The 15325-nt window shown below is 46.6% G+C and overlaps 1 protein-coding gene across 1 annotated transcript; it reads right to left on the reverse strand.

The window, feature by feature from the left end:
- Positions 1–5268: 5268 nt before the first annotated feature.
- Positions 5269–14188, reverse strand: FGF16 (fibroblast growth factor 16). Its single transcript, XM_025373373.1, has 3 exons — positions 13865–14188; positions 7536–7639; positions 5269–5514 (listed from the first exon to the last, which is right to left on the reverse strand). The coding sequence occupies exons 1-3, from the start codon at positions 14136–14138 to the stop codon at positions 5269–5271; spliced, it is 624 nt and encodes a 207-aa protein (XP_025229158.1). The 5' UTR covers positions 14139–14188.
- Between the last annotated feature and the right edge of the window lie 1137 nt (positions 14189–15325).

The raw sequence follows: 15325 nt of genomic DNA on the forward strand, positions 1-15325 counted from the left end.
ACTGCAGTTTGAGAAGTGCAGAAAAGGCAGTGTAGCTCCAGCTACTCCAGAGAGAAGGAATGCAGTCCCCAACGGCCAGCCTTTTCAGGAGGAGGAAGGCTGGTGCTGCACTCCAGGCAAATTGGACAGAGCCCACGTGACCTGTGGCCCTGCTAAAGCCCTGGACATGATGTCTTTCTAACTACACAGCTAGGATTTCAGTGGCTGAGCACTGCAGTGACTTGAAGGTAACATAAGATAAATTCTATTTATTATTCCAAGCCTTTGATTATATTTCTTTTGGGAGGGCACCTGCCCTGATGGCTCTGACAAGCTCCTCGTGCCTGGGCCTGGTAGGCTCAGTCACTGCTTATTTTTTGAGCATGAACAACATTTGGCAGTGGCAGTGGGAATGAAAAGAGTGTGTAGGGAGGGGAAGGAGAGTCTTGCTGCTAGGGACTACTCTTCAGACTGGCTTGGGGTTGAACTTTGTTCAGAACCACTGAGCAGTGCAGTCATGCCAGCTTGCCCCTCCCTTCACTCCCACCCCTTCGTTGCCAAACTTGAAGCTGTCTCTTAGAGAACAGAAGTCAAAGGTTTCATGCATAAAATCTACATATTTGAAAGAAAAACACCTAATGATTCTGTCAAGGTTTTCACATAGGATCAGAGGGGCCACCAAATCTTATGCCAAATGCTTAGAAACTCGTAAGGTAGTAGTTCCTAACATTTTGTGGGACCTTTTCAGGATCAATGAAATACCAAATGTACAAATACCAAATACCAAATACCAAATGTACAAATACAAATACCAAATACCAAATGTAGTATAAAATTTTGCATACTATTCTGGGGAATTTGGGTCCAGGGAGTTCAGGCTTTCCATGTACCTTTAATAACCCTGTGACTCCCAAGTTCGGAACCTTTGGTCTGCAGTGTCTTTCTTGGCCTGGGACAGTAGTTGGATAGCACTTTTAGGTCTGATATATTCTTTCTTGGAATACTATTGGTGCTCAGGAAAATTCTGGGGATCCCACAGAATATATGGTTAGTAAACTAATGCTACATTCTGCCATCTTTATCTAGTATTCACCCTGTCCCCTCTAAATGATACAATATCCTCGTCAAGTGGCTGTCTAGCATCTGCTGAAACACTTCTAGTAACAGGGACCTATATTTCCTGACACATATTCTAGTCTGTCATTGTGTCTATTTAAGTGTACTAAGAACTTAACATTTCAGATGATTCTGTTCTATAACACATTTGCTCTGTCTAGCACAGCGTTTATATCATAGATAGATAGAGAGATGATAGATAGATGATAGATTAGATAGATAGATAGATAGATAGATATGTAGATAGATAGATATTCGCTAAAGAAGGCATCTATTTCTGGGAAGGGATGCAAACATGAATAAGAAATGGTCATTGCACATGTTTTTATCTCAAACCAGAGCTCCAGAGCTTACTGTTCTCTAATTCCCGTTAGGTCGGCATGAAATCCATTAGCCTAACTCTTTGGGGATATGGTATAAATCAGCTGTTGGTCGATCTAGTGGTACTAGGTCATCCATCTCACATTTCCCACTTCCAGAGTTTATCTTTCCTCTCTTTTTGAAGATGGGAACAGTTGCCCATTGCCATTTTCTGTCCACATGCTCCATTCATTGTTATCCCTCAAAGTTCAACACGAAGAGTGAACTCCTCCTGTGTCGTGGGACGCTACACCATTTTCCAAGTCGTCTCCTCTCTACTTCCACATAGAGGAAAAAATAAGGCCTGACTCTAGGATTTGAAGTCTTTTCCCTCTTTATTACAGTGTCATTTTTCTTGCAAATTCTGCCCTGCAGCGTGGTGCTTGTGGTCTTGCCAGGCTCACACCAAGTGCCCTGCTAGAGTAACGCTGGCAGTTATAGCAGAGCTCATGTATCTTGCAAGTCCTCAGAAGTTGTGGCTGTGTTTCAAAAGTTCTAGGTAGCTGAACTTCTCTACATAGATAAGTGCAATTTGTTTTAAAATGAAAGCATACTTCCTATTAAAAATGTGATTTAGGCTGGGCATGGTGGCTCATGCCTGTAATTCCTGCACTTTGGGAGGCCGAGGCGGGTGGATCACTTGAGGTCGGTAGTTCGAGACCAGTCTGGCCAACATGGTGAAACCCCATCTCTACTAAAAATACAAAAAATTAGCCAGACGTGGTGGCAGGAGCCTGTAATCCCAGTTACTTGGGAGGCTGAGGCAGGAAATTGCTTGAACCCAAGAAGTGGAGGTTGCAGTGAGCTGAGATCGTGCCACTGCACTCCAGCCTGGGCGGCAGAGTGAAATTATATCTCAAAAAAAAAAAAAAAAAAAAAAGAAAAAAAGAGAAAAAATGTGATTTAAAAAATGTCACATAGCTGATTTTTACTCCTCTGCCAGAGACCACTAAGGGTGGTGTCTCTTCCCTACGGCCCAACATGAACATCATGATCAGCCAGCCTCTTTTCCTCACCAAGTCCTGTTTGTTCTTCACAGCAGGCATTGCCCCTTTCATGAAACTCACCCTAATCACGCTAGCCCACTCAGATCTCCACGTTAGTAGTTCCACTGATGAGCATTCCAGTCTATGATCACAGAAGGCACACAATGTAGTATTTTTTATTATACAATGTTATGTGCAGCTTCTGTGTTGGGTACTCAGATTTGGGTGAGCTTTCATAGACCTCTGGATTTTGTTTTTTAAGTGAACTGATACCTAAGCTATTTGTTTCACCCATACAATTAGAAAAATAGTGGATGCCTACAGGGTATGATTTGGGAGCACTAGGGAGAACTATCTCAAACCCAGAAACCTCTCCTATTAGGCCTTCATAGTGCCTGTGTACTCAATGTCAATGAAACTTTTATCCTTTTGGTTGCTGTCTCCTGACAACTATAAAATGCAAATAGCTCTATTCTCCTACCTTGGTAAATATCGGTAAAGAGTCTAGGGATTTTTTTTTTAAGTGAAAGCAAGTTTATTAGAAAGGTAAAGGAATAAAGAATGGCTACTCCATAGGCAGAGTAGCAAGGCTAGGGATTTTTAACCAAGATGCCTCAGGGGCTGCTCTGGGGAAGAGGCAGCTCCAAGAAATGCCATCCCCACTTCAACTAGAGCCACTCTACTTTTGTTTTCTGGACGGAAGTTACCCTAAAACTTTATTTATAAACCATTCAGATGCAAAAATAATTTTTTAAAAAATCAAGCCTGTAATCCCAGCACTTTGGGAGGCCGAGACTGGCGGATCACGAGGTCAGGAGATCGAGACCATCCTGGCTAACACAGGGAAACCCCGTCTCTACTAAAAATACAAAAAAAATACAAAAACTTAGCCGGGCGAGGTGGCAGGAGCCTGTAGTCCCAGCTACTCGGGAGGCTGAGGCAGGAGAATGGCGTGAACCCGGGAGGCGGAGCTTGCAGTGAGCTGAGATCCGGCCACTGCACTCCAGCCTGGGTGACAGAGCGAGACTCCGTCTCAAAAAATATATATATATATTCCTTTAGGGCAGTAATTCCCAAACTTTAGTATGCACAAGAATCCCCCTGCAAGGCTTGTTAACATGTAGACTGCCAGACCGTGCCCTCAGAATTTCTGATAATCTGCATCTCTAACAAGTTTCCAGGTAATGCTGCTGGTCAAGAGACCATATACAGTACTCTAAGCACTACTGCTGTACATGAATGTGTTTACAGCCTCCCAAATTCCCTAGGAGAAGCACTGGCAGGAGGTGAGGGTGGAGGTAAAGAGAAGGGGGAAATCTCCAGAATGGAAGTTGACTGGTTAAAAAAAAAATCAGTCTCTCTGTTGATTTGTGTTTATTTATTTATTTTATTTTTTTATTTTTTGGAGATAGAATCTTGCTCCGTCACCCAGGCTAGAGTGCAAAGGTGTGATCTCGGCTCACTGCAACCTCCACCTCCTGGATTCGAGTGATTCTCCTGCCTCAGCCTCCCGAGTAGCTGGGGTTACAGGCACCTGCCGCCATGCCTGGCTAATTTTTGTATTTTTACTAGAGATGGAGTTTCACTGTGTTGGCCAGGCTGTTCTTGAACTCCTGGCCTCAAGTGATCCACCCGCCTTGGCCTCCCAAAGTGCTGGGATTACAGGTGTGAACCACTGCACCAGCCAATATGTGTTTATTTTGAATCCCTTCGTCTTCATATCTGAAGTAAGAAGCTCCCAGTTAGTGTTTTGACCTTAGGGCTTTGGACCCTAACCAAGTACCAAAGGAGAGTTTCTCTATGCATAGTCCTAAGCACAAATGGGAGTAATAGCTGTTGGTCTAGGCCTTCCTGAAGCTTTGATTCACCTGTAAGTTTAAAGTCATAGAACTGGAAAGGACCACTAGGACTTCACATATGGCCTCTAGATAATGCTAACATATTGGCTGATGGAGTCATCTAGCATAGGCAGTGTGATGCCAACATCAGAAAATTCTAATGAGTTGGAGAGAAAGAAGCTGGCCAACCGTCTAATCCTACTAAATGTACAAATCAATAGAATTAGACAGAATCTTACAATATAAAGACAAATTTTATTGCCAGTAAAAGCCTTTAATAACTCATTTTATCCTGTTTCAGTAGGACCTTATTCTTTCTGATGAAAATCCAGCCATCGCATCTCTCATTAAAAATAAAATTATTTTGAAATAAATAAATATATAAAATAAATAGCATATACATTTTATAAATAGTTTGTCCTTATGCACAGTATCCATGCTTACATTTTAATATCATTTTCTTACAACCTACCCCATCTCCCACTTCCAATGACAGGAAAACTGCATGTCAGGACAGATGAGAAATCTGCAGAGCCAATGCAGGGAAGGCTTGCAGCAAGGCTGTAGCCCCAAGGATTTTCTTAATGAGACTTTTCCAAAGCTCTGTAGGTAGCATCCGTGGCAGATTCCTTGGCCTTTCATTTATACCCATTGTCAAGGTATTTGAGTAAATTGTGGGGTAAGACACCCCTGGCCCTTAGCAGGGGCTCCCATTCTTTGTTATGCTACCTCAGGAGAAGGAACATGAGTAAAGAAAAAAGTATATACAAGATTCCCTCGAGCCCAGCCCCCCCGTCCCTCCCCAAAATAACCCAACCTTGATATACACTTTGAACAACAAGGGAACAGCTGGGTTGAGTTCAACAGTAAGTGCTTTTCTGTTATCTAAAATGATAGGAAGGAAGGATTGAAAAGCTATGAATATAGTGCTTGCAGAGACAACCGTGACCCCAGAGTACATGGGTCACAGAGGGCACACCAGAGGTTCATTACCTATAGTGAAAGAGGTCTCTGGACATGGAGGGCAACTTAGAAGGATCTACAGGCCTGGGTAAAAAGTGAGTGAATTTCTGGTGTCGTTTAGTCCTGTATCCCTCCCGGGGTGAGCCGTCTTTATTCAGGGCTACGTAATACTGTCTCTCCGAGTCCGAATGTTTGTACAAGGTTGAGGCATAGGTGTTGTACCAGTTTTCTTCAAACTGTTCCCGGAAAACACATTCACGTGTGAGTTTCTTCTGTGAGGATGAGAAAATAAAGCAGAACCCATTATATGACTATTTCTCCTATCCCGGCTTGCTAGTAGAGAAACCCTGAAATAGCAATAGCACATTGATGTTAGAAAATTCCAGTCCTATCTCTCTGTATTACTGGAGGTATCTTTCTTCCAAATAGCACAAAACACCCTTGTCTGTATCTCCTTCATTCTCTTTCATGAGCTACACAAAAATGTTTTAGTTGAAATCTTTCCTGGAGGGAGGAGATTGGAGGAGATGGCATCACCTGGCTCTTTGAGCCTAAGAATTGCTGCTATGGTCTCCCAGTGCCCTGCTGGCACCCACTGAGCTTTCTCCCTACTTAGAGCTAATGATGTTCAAATTCATTGAGATTACAGTCAACCATGTCAACTGACAGGCAAAGGCCTCAGATCTATATAAAGCTCCATGGGAGGTGAGCTGTGATCTCTCCTAATGAAGGGTCTCAGGCCTGTCAGTTTGAAAGCTCAGAAAAGATCTCCTTGAAAAGCTCTTCCAGTCTGGCTACTTCAGGCTGGCAGTTCCTGGGTCTCTTGCCTCTGTCCCTTCTCACACTTGATCTGACCGCCATACTACTTGCTGGGGTTGCCGATACTGAGTGCTGGGGACAGGCCTATCTCTTAGGTGTCACGGAAAAATGTGTTCTGATTTCATGGGGTGCAGGCAGCCAGAAAGTGTGCTATGTGACTCAAAAGCCAGAGCCAGGAGTTGGGATCCCCCGGAAGAGTTAAGGTCAGCAAATCACTCACCATTCCTCAGTGCTAGGCTAGCTTCCAGAATAGAGAAAATGCACTGCTGCTAGCCTAGTCCTAGCTGAGGGCTTAAGGCTGTCACCAGACCCTGGAACCCTCATTCTTCATTTGTTTGTTTCATTTGGCCTTTGGGACTCAACTGAAGCAATCTGGAAGTCAGGGACTGTGTTGTTAACCTCAGAATCCTCAATTTGAAAGCCTCTTCCACTGCCTATTTTTGTGCCTGCTAGTCTGCTACTCCTCTGGGTACACGTTCAAATTCAGATGTACTTCTCTGGAGGGTTAATGCCCCAAACCCTGACCATCTACTGCCAAACCAGCACAGATTACTGTTATCATCAGACTAGCTGACCTTCTAATGAAAAAGGCAAAAGCAAATGTATCAGAGAAAAGCTTATGTTTTGGGGCCGGGTGCAGTGGCTCATGTCTGTAATCCTAGTCCTTTGGGAGTCCAAGGCGGGTGGATTACCTGAGGTCAGGAGTTCGAGACCAGCCTGGCCAACATGATGAAACCCAGTCTCTACTAAAAATACAAAAAATTAGGCTGGCATGGTGGTGCATGCCTGTAGTCCCAGCTACTCGGGAGGCTGAGGCAAGAGAATCACTTGAACCAGGAAGGCAGAGGTTGCAGTGAGCTGAGATTGTGCCACTGCACTCCAGGCTGGGCAACAGAGTGAGACTCCATCTCAAAGCAAAAAAAAAAAAAAAAAAAAGCTTGTTTTGGTGGGGGCCAAATGAGTGAAGGTGTTATGTAGCAAGACCCTGAGCAGCCAAGAAGTAACTAAAAGACACTACTCCTTTACAGCTAAAAAAATACTTTCAAGTGCTAGATAATTTTTTTTTTTTTTTTTTGAGATGGAGTCTTGCTCTGTCACCCAGGCTGGAGTGCAGTGGCGCTATCTCGGCTCACTGCAAGCTACGCCTCCCAGGTTCACGCCATTCTCCTGCCTCAGCCTCCCAAGTAGCCGGGACTACAGGCACCTGCCACCATGCCTGGCTAATTTTTTTGTATTTTTAGTAGAGACGGGGTTTCACCGTGTTAGCCAGGATGGTCTCAATCTCCTGACCTTGTGATCCACTCGCCTCGGCCTCCCAAAGTGCTGAGATTACAGGCGTGAGCCACCGTGCCCGGCCCCCAGATAAATATTTTTTACACTTTTGCTTTACATTGTCCAAACACTGGTTGTAATAACTTCTGACAAAATACAAAACAGAAACAACAACAACAACAACAAAAAACCTTAAACTTACCGACCCATAGAGTTCTCCTCGCTCGTTCATTCCTAGGTACAGACCAGAGTCCACTCCCCGGATGCTGATCAGCCCCACAGCCAGGCTAATAAACTCCAGGATACCTAGGGCAAAACGTGAACACTATTCCCGTTACCGGCATCAAACTAAGAGAAAGCTGTTCAGGTGACATGAGCTACCAGTCATTTATCCCCAGCTGGAGGCCAGCCCTGTGCGCCTTTGATCAACTGCCGATGAAACCATCTTTTGCAGCAAGAATGGAACCTCAGAGAAGGTACTTTGTCTCTTTGGGCCTCAGTTTTTCCGTATGTAAAATGGGAAACACCGTCTTTGCTTCCACTCAACACTCTTAGGCATATTACGAGGAAGAGACCGTAAGAAGGCTTTGGCTACAAAAGCTCCATAATTTCAAGGTGCTATCGCTGTCAAATTCAAGAAGTGAGAAGTCAGTTTTCTGAATGCAAGAATGAGGACAGGTTTCTGTATCTTTCCAGTAACCTCCCTCTTCCTTAGAGCACACAGCATTACCTTGCTGTCCTCTAGGCTGAACTTGTTTTGTGCCCTGTCAGCCCCATGTCCTTAAAGCCACATGAGGCTGTCAACTGCCTGTAGCTGACTCTAACAAAGGCCACACAGGCCACTCCCTGTTTGTTCCCCCTGCTTATGGCAGGAGGCAAAACGTGGCCACATGAGAGCTTTCTCCTAAGAGAGCTTTCTCCTAAAAAGCGTTCTCAGCTAGTACAGCCCCAAGCTGACAAGCCTATCATTCTCTTTTGAGAATTTTAAGTTTATCCACAGCAAAGAGTTGGCAGGTGGTATTGGACTCATACTGATTTGAGATGTTGCAACTTTAAGGCCAAAGAGAAGAAATTCAGAAATGTCCTAGCTGACAATATTAGAGGTGAAGATTTGAAATGCTTTCATTTACTCAGCAGCAGTCCTAACTGGGAAAAAGGACCCAGAACTGAATTCCTAGTGATAATGAAGACTACAATTTTGTCCCGAGATAGGACGTCTATTATCTTGATACAGACATAATAGCCAACTAGATTCCTCTTTGATATTCCTGTCTCTAATCACATTTCTCAACATACAGACCAAAAACTTGTTTAAGTCATCCAGCGTATGAAATGAGCTCATATCTGGCTGTCTTATCCAAAATTGCAATTTTGTTTTTGTTTGCTTGTTTGTTTGTTTGTTTTGAGACAGTATCTCGCTTTGGCACCCAGGTTGGAGTGTAGTGGTGTGATCATGGCTCACTGCAGCCTCAGCCTCCCCAGGCTCAGGTGGTCCTCCCACCTCAGCCTCCCTAGTAGCTGGGACTACATGCACGCATCACCACACCCAGCTAATTTTTTATTTTTTCTAGAGATGGGGTTTCACTATGTTGCTAAGGTTGGTCTCAAACTCCTGGGCTTAAGCAATATGCACACCTCAGCCTCCCAAAGTGTTGGGATTACAGACGTGCACCACTATGCCTGGCCCAAAAATGCAATTCTTAAGGGTAATATTCTATGTAATCTATATAGGGAGTAGAGCTGATTTTCCAAGATCAAGAATTTTAAGTGGCTAATTTTAAAATCAGGTTAAAAACTCTACTGGGAAGTCTCCTGAGGAACCCCAGTGACTCAAGCTGGTGGACTGCCGTTCAGGTATGGCAGCTTTGGGGCCACGTGCTTCCACAACCCACCCAGATCTATTGGAAGGATGTAAGGTTCTTCTGCGGCAATTCTATAGAACACTCAGGGTTTGGCCTTTGGCCTCTCACACTGAAATCCTCCAGGTTTTATTCTCAGTCTGGTTGTTATTAAATTTTACAGTACAAAGAAAGGAGTCTCGGGAAATGAGATTGAGACAAGACGGTAGGAGGGGAAGAGAAAATACCCAGTGCCAAGTAGGGGTTAATCAGGCACTGATTTAATGCAACCAAATCTTCAGCTGCACTGAACAAGGTTTTGCATTTGGTTCTGCTCTGTTTGATATTTCAATAAATGACTTGTAAGAGAACATATGAGGACTGCTTATCCTAGTTCTAGAAGACATGCAGCTGAGAGGGATGACATAATCAATATCCAAAGAGATTTCAAGAGGACAGAAAAACGGACTGGCTCCATAAACTATGCTTAATTAGAATCAATGTGAAGTCCTGCACTTTGGTCCCCCAAATTTCCCAAAGTATTTTGTGTTTGGGATTTGGTCGGGGGAGGGTGAGCCTCAAGTGCAGACAGTTGAGTTAACTGTACTACTTATTTCATGTCCTATTAACATAGTTGGTCTGTGCAAGGGTTTTATAATGATCTAGTTCTTTCTTTCTTTTTCTCTTTATACCCTGCTCCCATTTGCCCCTCCACTTCAGGCAACCATGTATATTTTCTTGAAAATGTGTACTGTTATTTTGTGTTCCTGTGCATTTTAATTATGTGCAAGTCTACCCATCTCTGCAATGGGGCAATGTGGCTTAGTAAAACACGACAATGGCAAGGAGACAACTGAACAAGGCAAACTCCGTGTGATGGGTGATAAGTGGATTATTAAAAAGCTAATGTACAGTTGGTCATGTAAAATTAAAAATTAGAAAGCTAGTGGAAAAAATAGAAAAAAAAGCTAGTGTGATCTAAGGCCTCACTGATACAGGTCTAGTAACTAGCAAAAGGGAGGGGGGATTGTCTCGCTTCGCTCTGCCATGGTTAGACCACACTGAGAGTAGTGTGTTTAGTTCTACTGTGCTTAGAGAAGAAAATGGAAAAACAGAGCATGTTCAAAGGAGAGTGCCCAGTATGGAAAGGAAACCAGAAACCAGGTCATGATTCAGTTCTGGGTCTTAAACTCTGAGGGACACTAACATGTGGGAGCCTTCAGTTCTTTGCCTTTGCTCAGGCAGGTTACTCCTGAGCTTCAAGACTGAGTTCCCTCATTCTGTAAGTATCTCATGTCTCTGACAACCCTGAGCTCATTAAGTAGCAGAGCGCAGCTTGTGATCTCACTGCCCAAGACATAGTGTGAGAACAAATCATGAAACCCAAGAGGTGTGGCCATTTGAGTCACCACAGTTTTTCTCCAACTCTCTGTTAACCCTGATGCCAAAGGACAGATCATACAGGAAGTCACTTGGGTTGTGTCCAGTAACAGGGGTCTCCAACAGCTGGAACTATCCCTGTCCAGCTGTCTTTGGGCATCATTTTCCCTCGCCAACTTTCCTATTAGCTGGTTTCAAACTGTGGGAACCCAGTGGCACATGATGATGGAAGAGATATTCCTAAACCTTATCCTGAATCCCAGCCAGCATGAAGCAGGAGAGAAAATAAGCCATTTTCATATTTTCCCAGCTACAGCTGGACAGGGGTGTTAACAGCAAAGTGTTGAGGTGAAGTATTAAGTAGACAAAGTTTGTCCTCAGTACTCTTACCCCTTCAAGACCCAGGACCTCTCTCTACTCTGCCTCATCTTGACCTACCCACATCAGGCTCTGCCCTTTTCTTGACAATTTCCAGACTCTTCTCTTCTTATACCTCTCTCCCCAGGCCCTCAGTAGAAACTGATCTGTTCTGGGCCCCGCTGCTTCAGAACCTAGCTAGATGACTGTCTAACGTGTCATTTAATCTAGTTGCATAACTTGCCTGAATCCTTCAGCCATCCTTTGGGGCCAAGACAGTGCTGCTTTGGCATCTTGCCAAACGAGAACCAGATCACTCAAGAACGAAAGCAGCTGCATGAGCCCACTCCATCCCACCTGGTGGGAGGACTCTCCTTCAGTTTGGCTCCGAAGCTCTGCTCTGCCAGTCCACAGGTGCCCCTCGGAATGTCAGGATCCTTGTGAACTTCATATAAATGCTACCAGCCAGGCGGTGATTGAAATACTCCTGGCTACTGATTGCAGATGGAGAGTGGAGAGCATATGCTGTGCCAACAGGTTATTATTTGGAGTCGGGACTGCTCTTGGGCTTAGCCTGACTTGTTCTGAACACATGGATTCCAGGGTAATCCTTGGGGGCCCTGCTCTCCAATTACAACAAATAGCTATTTACTTCACATGGCTTTTGGAGACTACCTCCTCCCCGCTAGCAGAAATCTATAATATTTTATATCTTAAGTCTGGCCTACTTTACCCTGCTGGAATGTTGACTGCTAAAGCACTTATGGAATGTTAAAGTTTCAATTTATTGAATACCCTGGCTGATTAACTCAAATGTGGAGGGAGGAGAAAGTTAGCAAACTCGAACGCCACCTCTTTCTGTGCCAAAAGCTAAACGGAGAAAGAATATGTGTTTTAAAGTTGGCAGGGAAGGTTACAAAGAGACAGCTTTGACCAGTTATCACTTTCTTTACAGGAAGTGCAGGAAAGTGACAGGAAGTCAGGGAAGGAGGAAAGGGAAAAGGTGATGCAGAGGTGCTCTTGGGCAGTGTTGCTTTCTTTTTTAAAGGCAAAACCAAAAATGAAGCAGTCAGTTAAGCAGCAGTGAAAATGTCCCTTCCTCCTGCCAATTTTATTTCCTTTGGTTTCTCCTTAAACTTAACACCCTTAGCAGACCTGGGAGATGAAAAGAAATCAAGATGTGTCTTTAGGGAGGTAATTAAAGACCGCTTATCCCAAGAGCCTATTACTGATTTATGTTGACCTTGTAGGTTACTGGGCTCAGCTTAGGCACAAAATCAGAAAAATATTTGGAGCTGCTGGGAGGCGTGCTCATAATTTCTCCACCTTCGCTGCCCCCACCCCACATTTCTCCATCATTTCATGACCTTTTTTTTTGGTTATATATCAGCAATGAGTTACCCGGGTATCTTTATGCCATTTCAGGAAGCCTCTGAGGCCAGGGTGGGAGTCCCATTCCTTATGAAGAGGAACAAAAGGGGACTGCAAAATCACAAGCAATGAAAGGGAAAGGAGCCAAGTTAACACTCCCTCTCCTCCCACTCCACCTTATCACCCTTTTGAGGACCTGCTGCAAGTTTATACAGACACCTGCACCCCTCCATTACCCCTCCCAACCCACAGTACTCTAGCTGTGTTTGAGTGCATTTTTCCAAGATGCCATAGACCTCATTAGGGTTTCTGCCTGTTCCCAGCAAGGAAGACCAACCCTGCCCCTAAGTTGTTTGCCAGGCTTGGCCTTACCCAGCAACTGGCCCCTATGTTCCCCTTTTTGCTGTGCACTCCAGATGCAGCTCTAGCAAGGCATGGAGAATAGGAGGATGGAGAGATTTAGGGGGTTGGGGCAGATGTTGGCAAGAAGGAGGGCGGGAAAAAGAAGGGAAGGGTGTCATGTTTGAGTGTGGGCAGAACATCTTACTGGCTTAGGGGAAAAGGTGTCCTTCTTGGATTACAGGGTCCTTGGGAGGAAGCTGAGGACATTGGAGGACAGGGAGGGGCAAAGGTAGCTGTCACAGAACCCCCCATGATATCTTAGTAGATAATTGGAAATTGAAAATAAAAATGGCAAATTACTGAGGAGTGAACACATTTGCTTAGAAACTTAATGATCTTCGTCACAGATCAAGGCTTATATTAATTGTGTAATTAGTTCTATATGTGAGACAGGCAGCTGTGTTGAACAGTCTGTATAGTGGCAGGCAGGCAGAGACAATCCTGGATGAAGGTCGAACGTTTCCTGCTTTGGGCCCAAGAGACAACTGTTTCTGGGACTGGGAGTGGGCCCAGGACGGTTTCCTCACTGAGGCAAGGAGTCCAGGGGTAGTTTCCGGCAAAAGCTGCCCCAGGACTTGTGCCCTTACACGGTGGACACCGCGAGGTTTTCCTAGATTCCCAATTCATGCCAGGCTGCCTGGATTGGCTCCGACCCTGGACAGAGCGACCCCGAGGCAGGCAGACACCACAGCTGCCGGGTACCCACGGACCAAAAGCTATTTGTGTGCGGGCCGACCGCCTCACATGCCCATGGCCCATGCAGGATCCTGTTCCAGGAAAACAGCTGCCACAGCCCTGCTGCCTTCGAGGCTCGGCCCGCGCTGCAGGCACGGTCCCGGCCTCCTAGGCGAGAGCTCCCACCCCTGTCTCAGCTCCACCTGCTTTCATTCAAGGCTTAGAGTCCAGCTCCCAGAACTACCCCCTTGCTCCCCGGGGAGATCCGGTGGAGCGGCGAAAGGAGAGGCCTCACCGCAAGGCGCCCCCGCCCCCTCCTGAGAGTGTCCGAGGGTGCAGGGCCCCCTGATGTCGAGAGGCCCACGCCCGCGCCGTCGTGTCTCGCCTCGACTGGCCCGGATGACACCAAGCCCGGGGGGCGGTCCGCGGGCCCTACGCCGGAGCCCGGAGCTGTGGGCTCCCCAGTGCGCCGTCCGCCCGCCTCCCGTTCCCCCGACCGCGTCCTCACCGAAGCGGCTGTGGTCGTGGCGGGTGCCGTGCACCGTGCCGTTGGGGAAGATCTCCAGGTGGAAGCCAGTGCGGCAGTAGAGCTGGCGGCGCCGCAGGATCCCCTTCAGGTGGGCGAAGTCTGTGGGTGAGCCACGCTGCAGCTTCCCCTCGATTTGGCCCAGGCGCTCGTTCAGGAAACCTGGGGAGTCAGCTAAGGGCACGTTCCCCAGAGACGAGGAGAAGCCGTGTAGATCCCAGTCCAAGGAGGCGAAGACGCCCCCCACCTCTGCCATGGCTGGGCAGATTGCGGCGCGGTTTGTGCTGGGCGCGCGCGGGCCGAGCCGGGGCCACGGGGCGCGAACTGCCTCTCCCCGCAGCGGGCGCGGGCGGTTCGGCGGCGCTCCCTGGCTAGCTCGCTTGCTCTGCGCTCTGCCGAGCTGCAGTCGACGTCTGTTCGCGTCCAAGGAACTTCTCAGCGGCGGGGAGCGTAGGGCAGCGCGCTCCTGACCTTGCTCTCAGTCAAAGTGCCTCTTCCCCTCCGCATCCATCTCCCCCGGCCTCTCATAGCTGGCTTCGTCCAGCTATCAGATGCAAACGGCACTTTATATACATACCCACTCCCCTTACATTGACATATTGGATATTTAAATACAAGCCACACCTCATTGGCATCCCCTCGGAGATTGGTGTGTGGGTTCTTTTTTTTTTTTTTTCTTGCATCCATTTGGCTCTTTTTGGGAGAGGGGGGTGGAGGGAGAGAGCGAGCGAGCTTCACTCCCTCTTTTATTATGAAAAAATGGCAGGAAAAAGCTACACATTGCAGTGAGGCATAACTGCTTTTGGCAGGTTCTTCTGAAACTGCTGATGAAATAACAGAACCCAGTGCGTGGAGGCCGCTGGCGCGCACGGCCACTCAAGGCCTGTTCCGTGGGGGTCTGTCTGTGTGCTGCCCGGGGGCTGTCCCCACCTCCCACGCGTCCTCGGGCTGCTATGCTAGCCTTTGGAAAGTGCCATGAGACCGGAGTTGGGGGGTTCACATGCTTCTGATCTCCTCTTGTTCCCCAGTTGGTCGGAGGCTGCGGAAGGGGCATCTGACCCGGGACAGGGACTCCCTGGTTTCTTTGTTCCACGGCCCCCAAGTCCTAATTCCTACCTGTATAGGTTGGCGGGGTACCGAGGAAGTGAAAAACCTGGAAGCCAATGCAGTTGCAAAATTTGGGGTTGGGGGTGGTGGTCCTTGTTGATTCCAAGGCGAGGGCCTTACTGGGTCTGAGAGGAGCGGGAAACCACTCAAGGAAAGGTGAATTTTTATTTTTTTCAAGAAAGAGACGTTACAGCTTAGGCTTAGGAAAAGGAGGGGGGAAGTAAGAAATAGAAAGCGATCTTTTTGAAAAATGATCTCCGCTGGCTTTCTGGGCACGCTTTTACAAGGCTCTCGAGAGCAAGCTCAATGAGAGGCCATTGGAAGCCTGGTGGGGGC

Source organism: Theropithecus gelada, chromosome X (assembly GCF_003255815.1).
Source record: "Theropithecus gelada isolate Dixy chromosome X, Tgel_1.0, whole genome shotgun sequence".
Classification (NCBI taxonomy): Eukaryota; Metazoa; Chordata; class Mammalia; order Primates; family Cercopithecidae; genus Theropithecus; species Theropithecus gelada.

Bases quoted from the DNA above. Each gene is read 5' to 3' on its own strand.
- FGF16 (XM_025373373.1), bottom strand. From the start codon at position 14,138: ATGGCAGAGGTGGGGGGCGTCTTCGCCTCCTTGGACTGGGATCTACAC. The intron at 7,640-13,864 runs GTGAGGACGCGG...GTTTTGCCCTAG, and splicing joins CCACGACCACAGCCGCTTCG to GTATCCTGGAGTTTATTAGC. The intron at 5,515-7,535 runs GTAAGTTTAAGG...TCATCCTCACAG, and splicing joins GAGGAGAACTCTATGGGTCG to AAGAAACTCACACGTGAATG.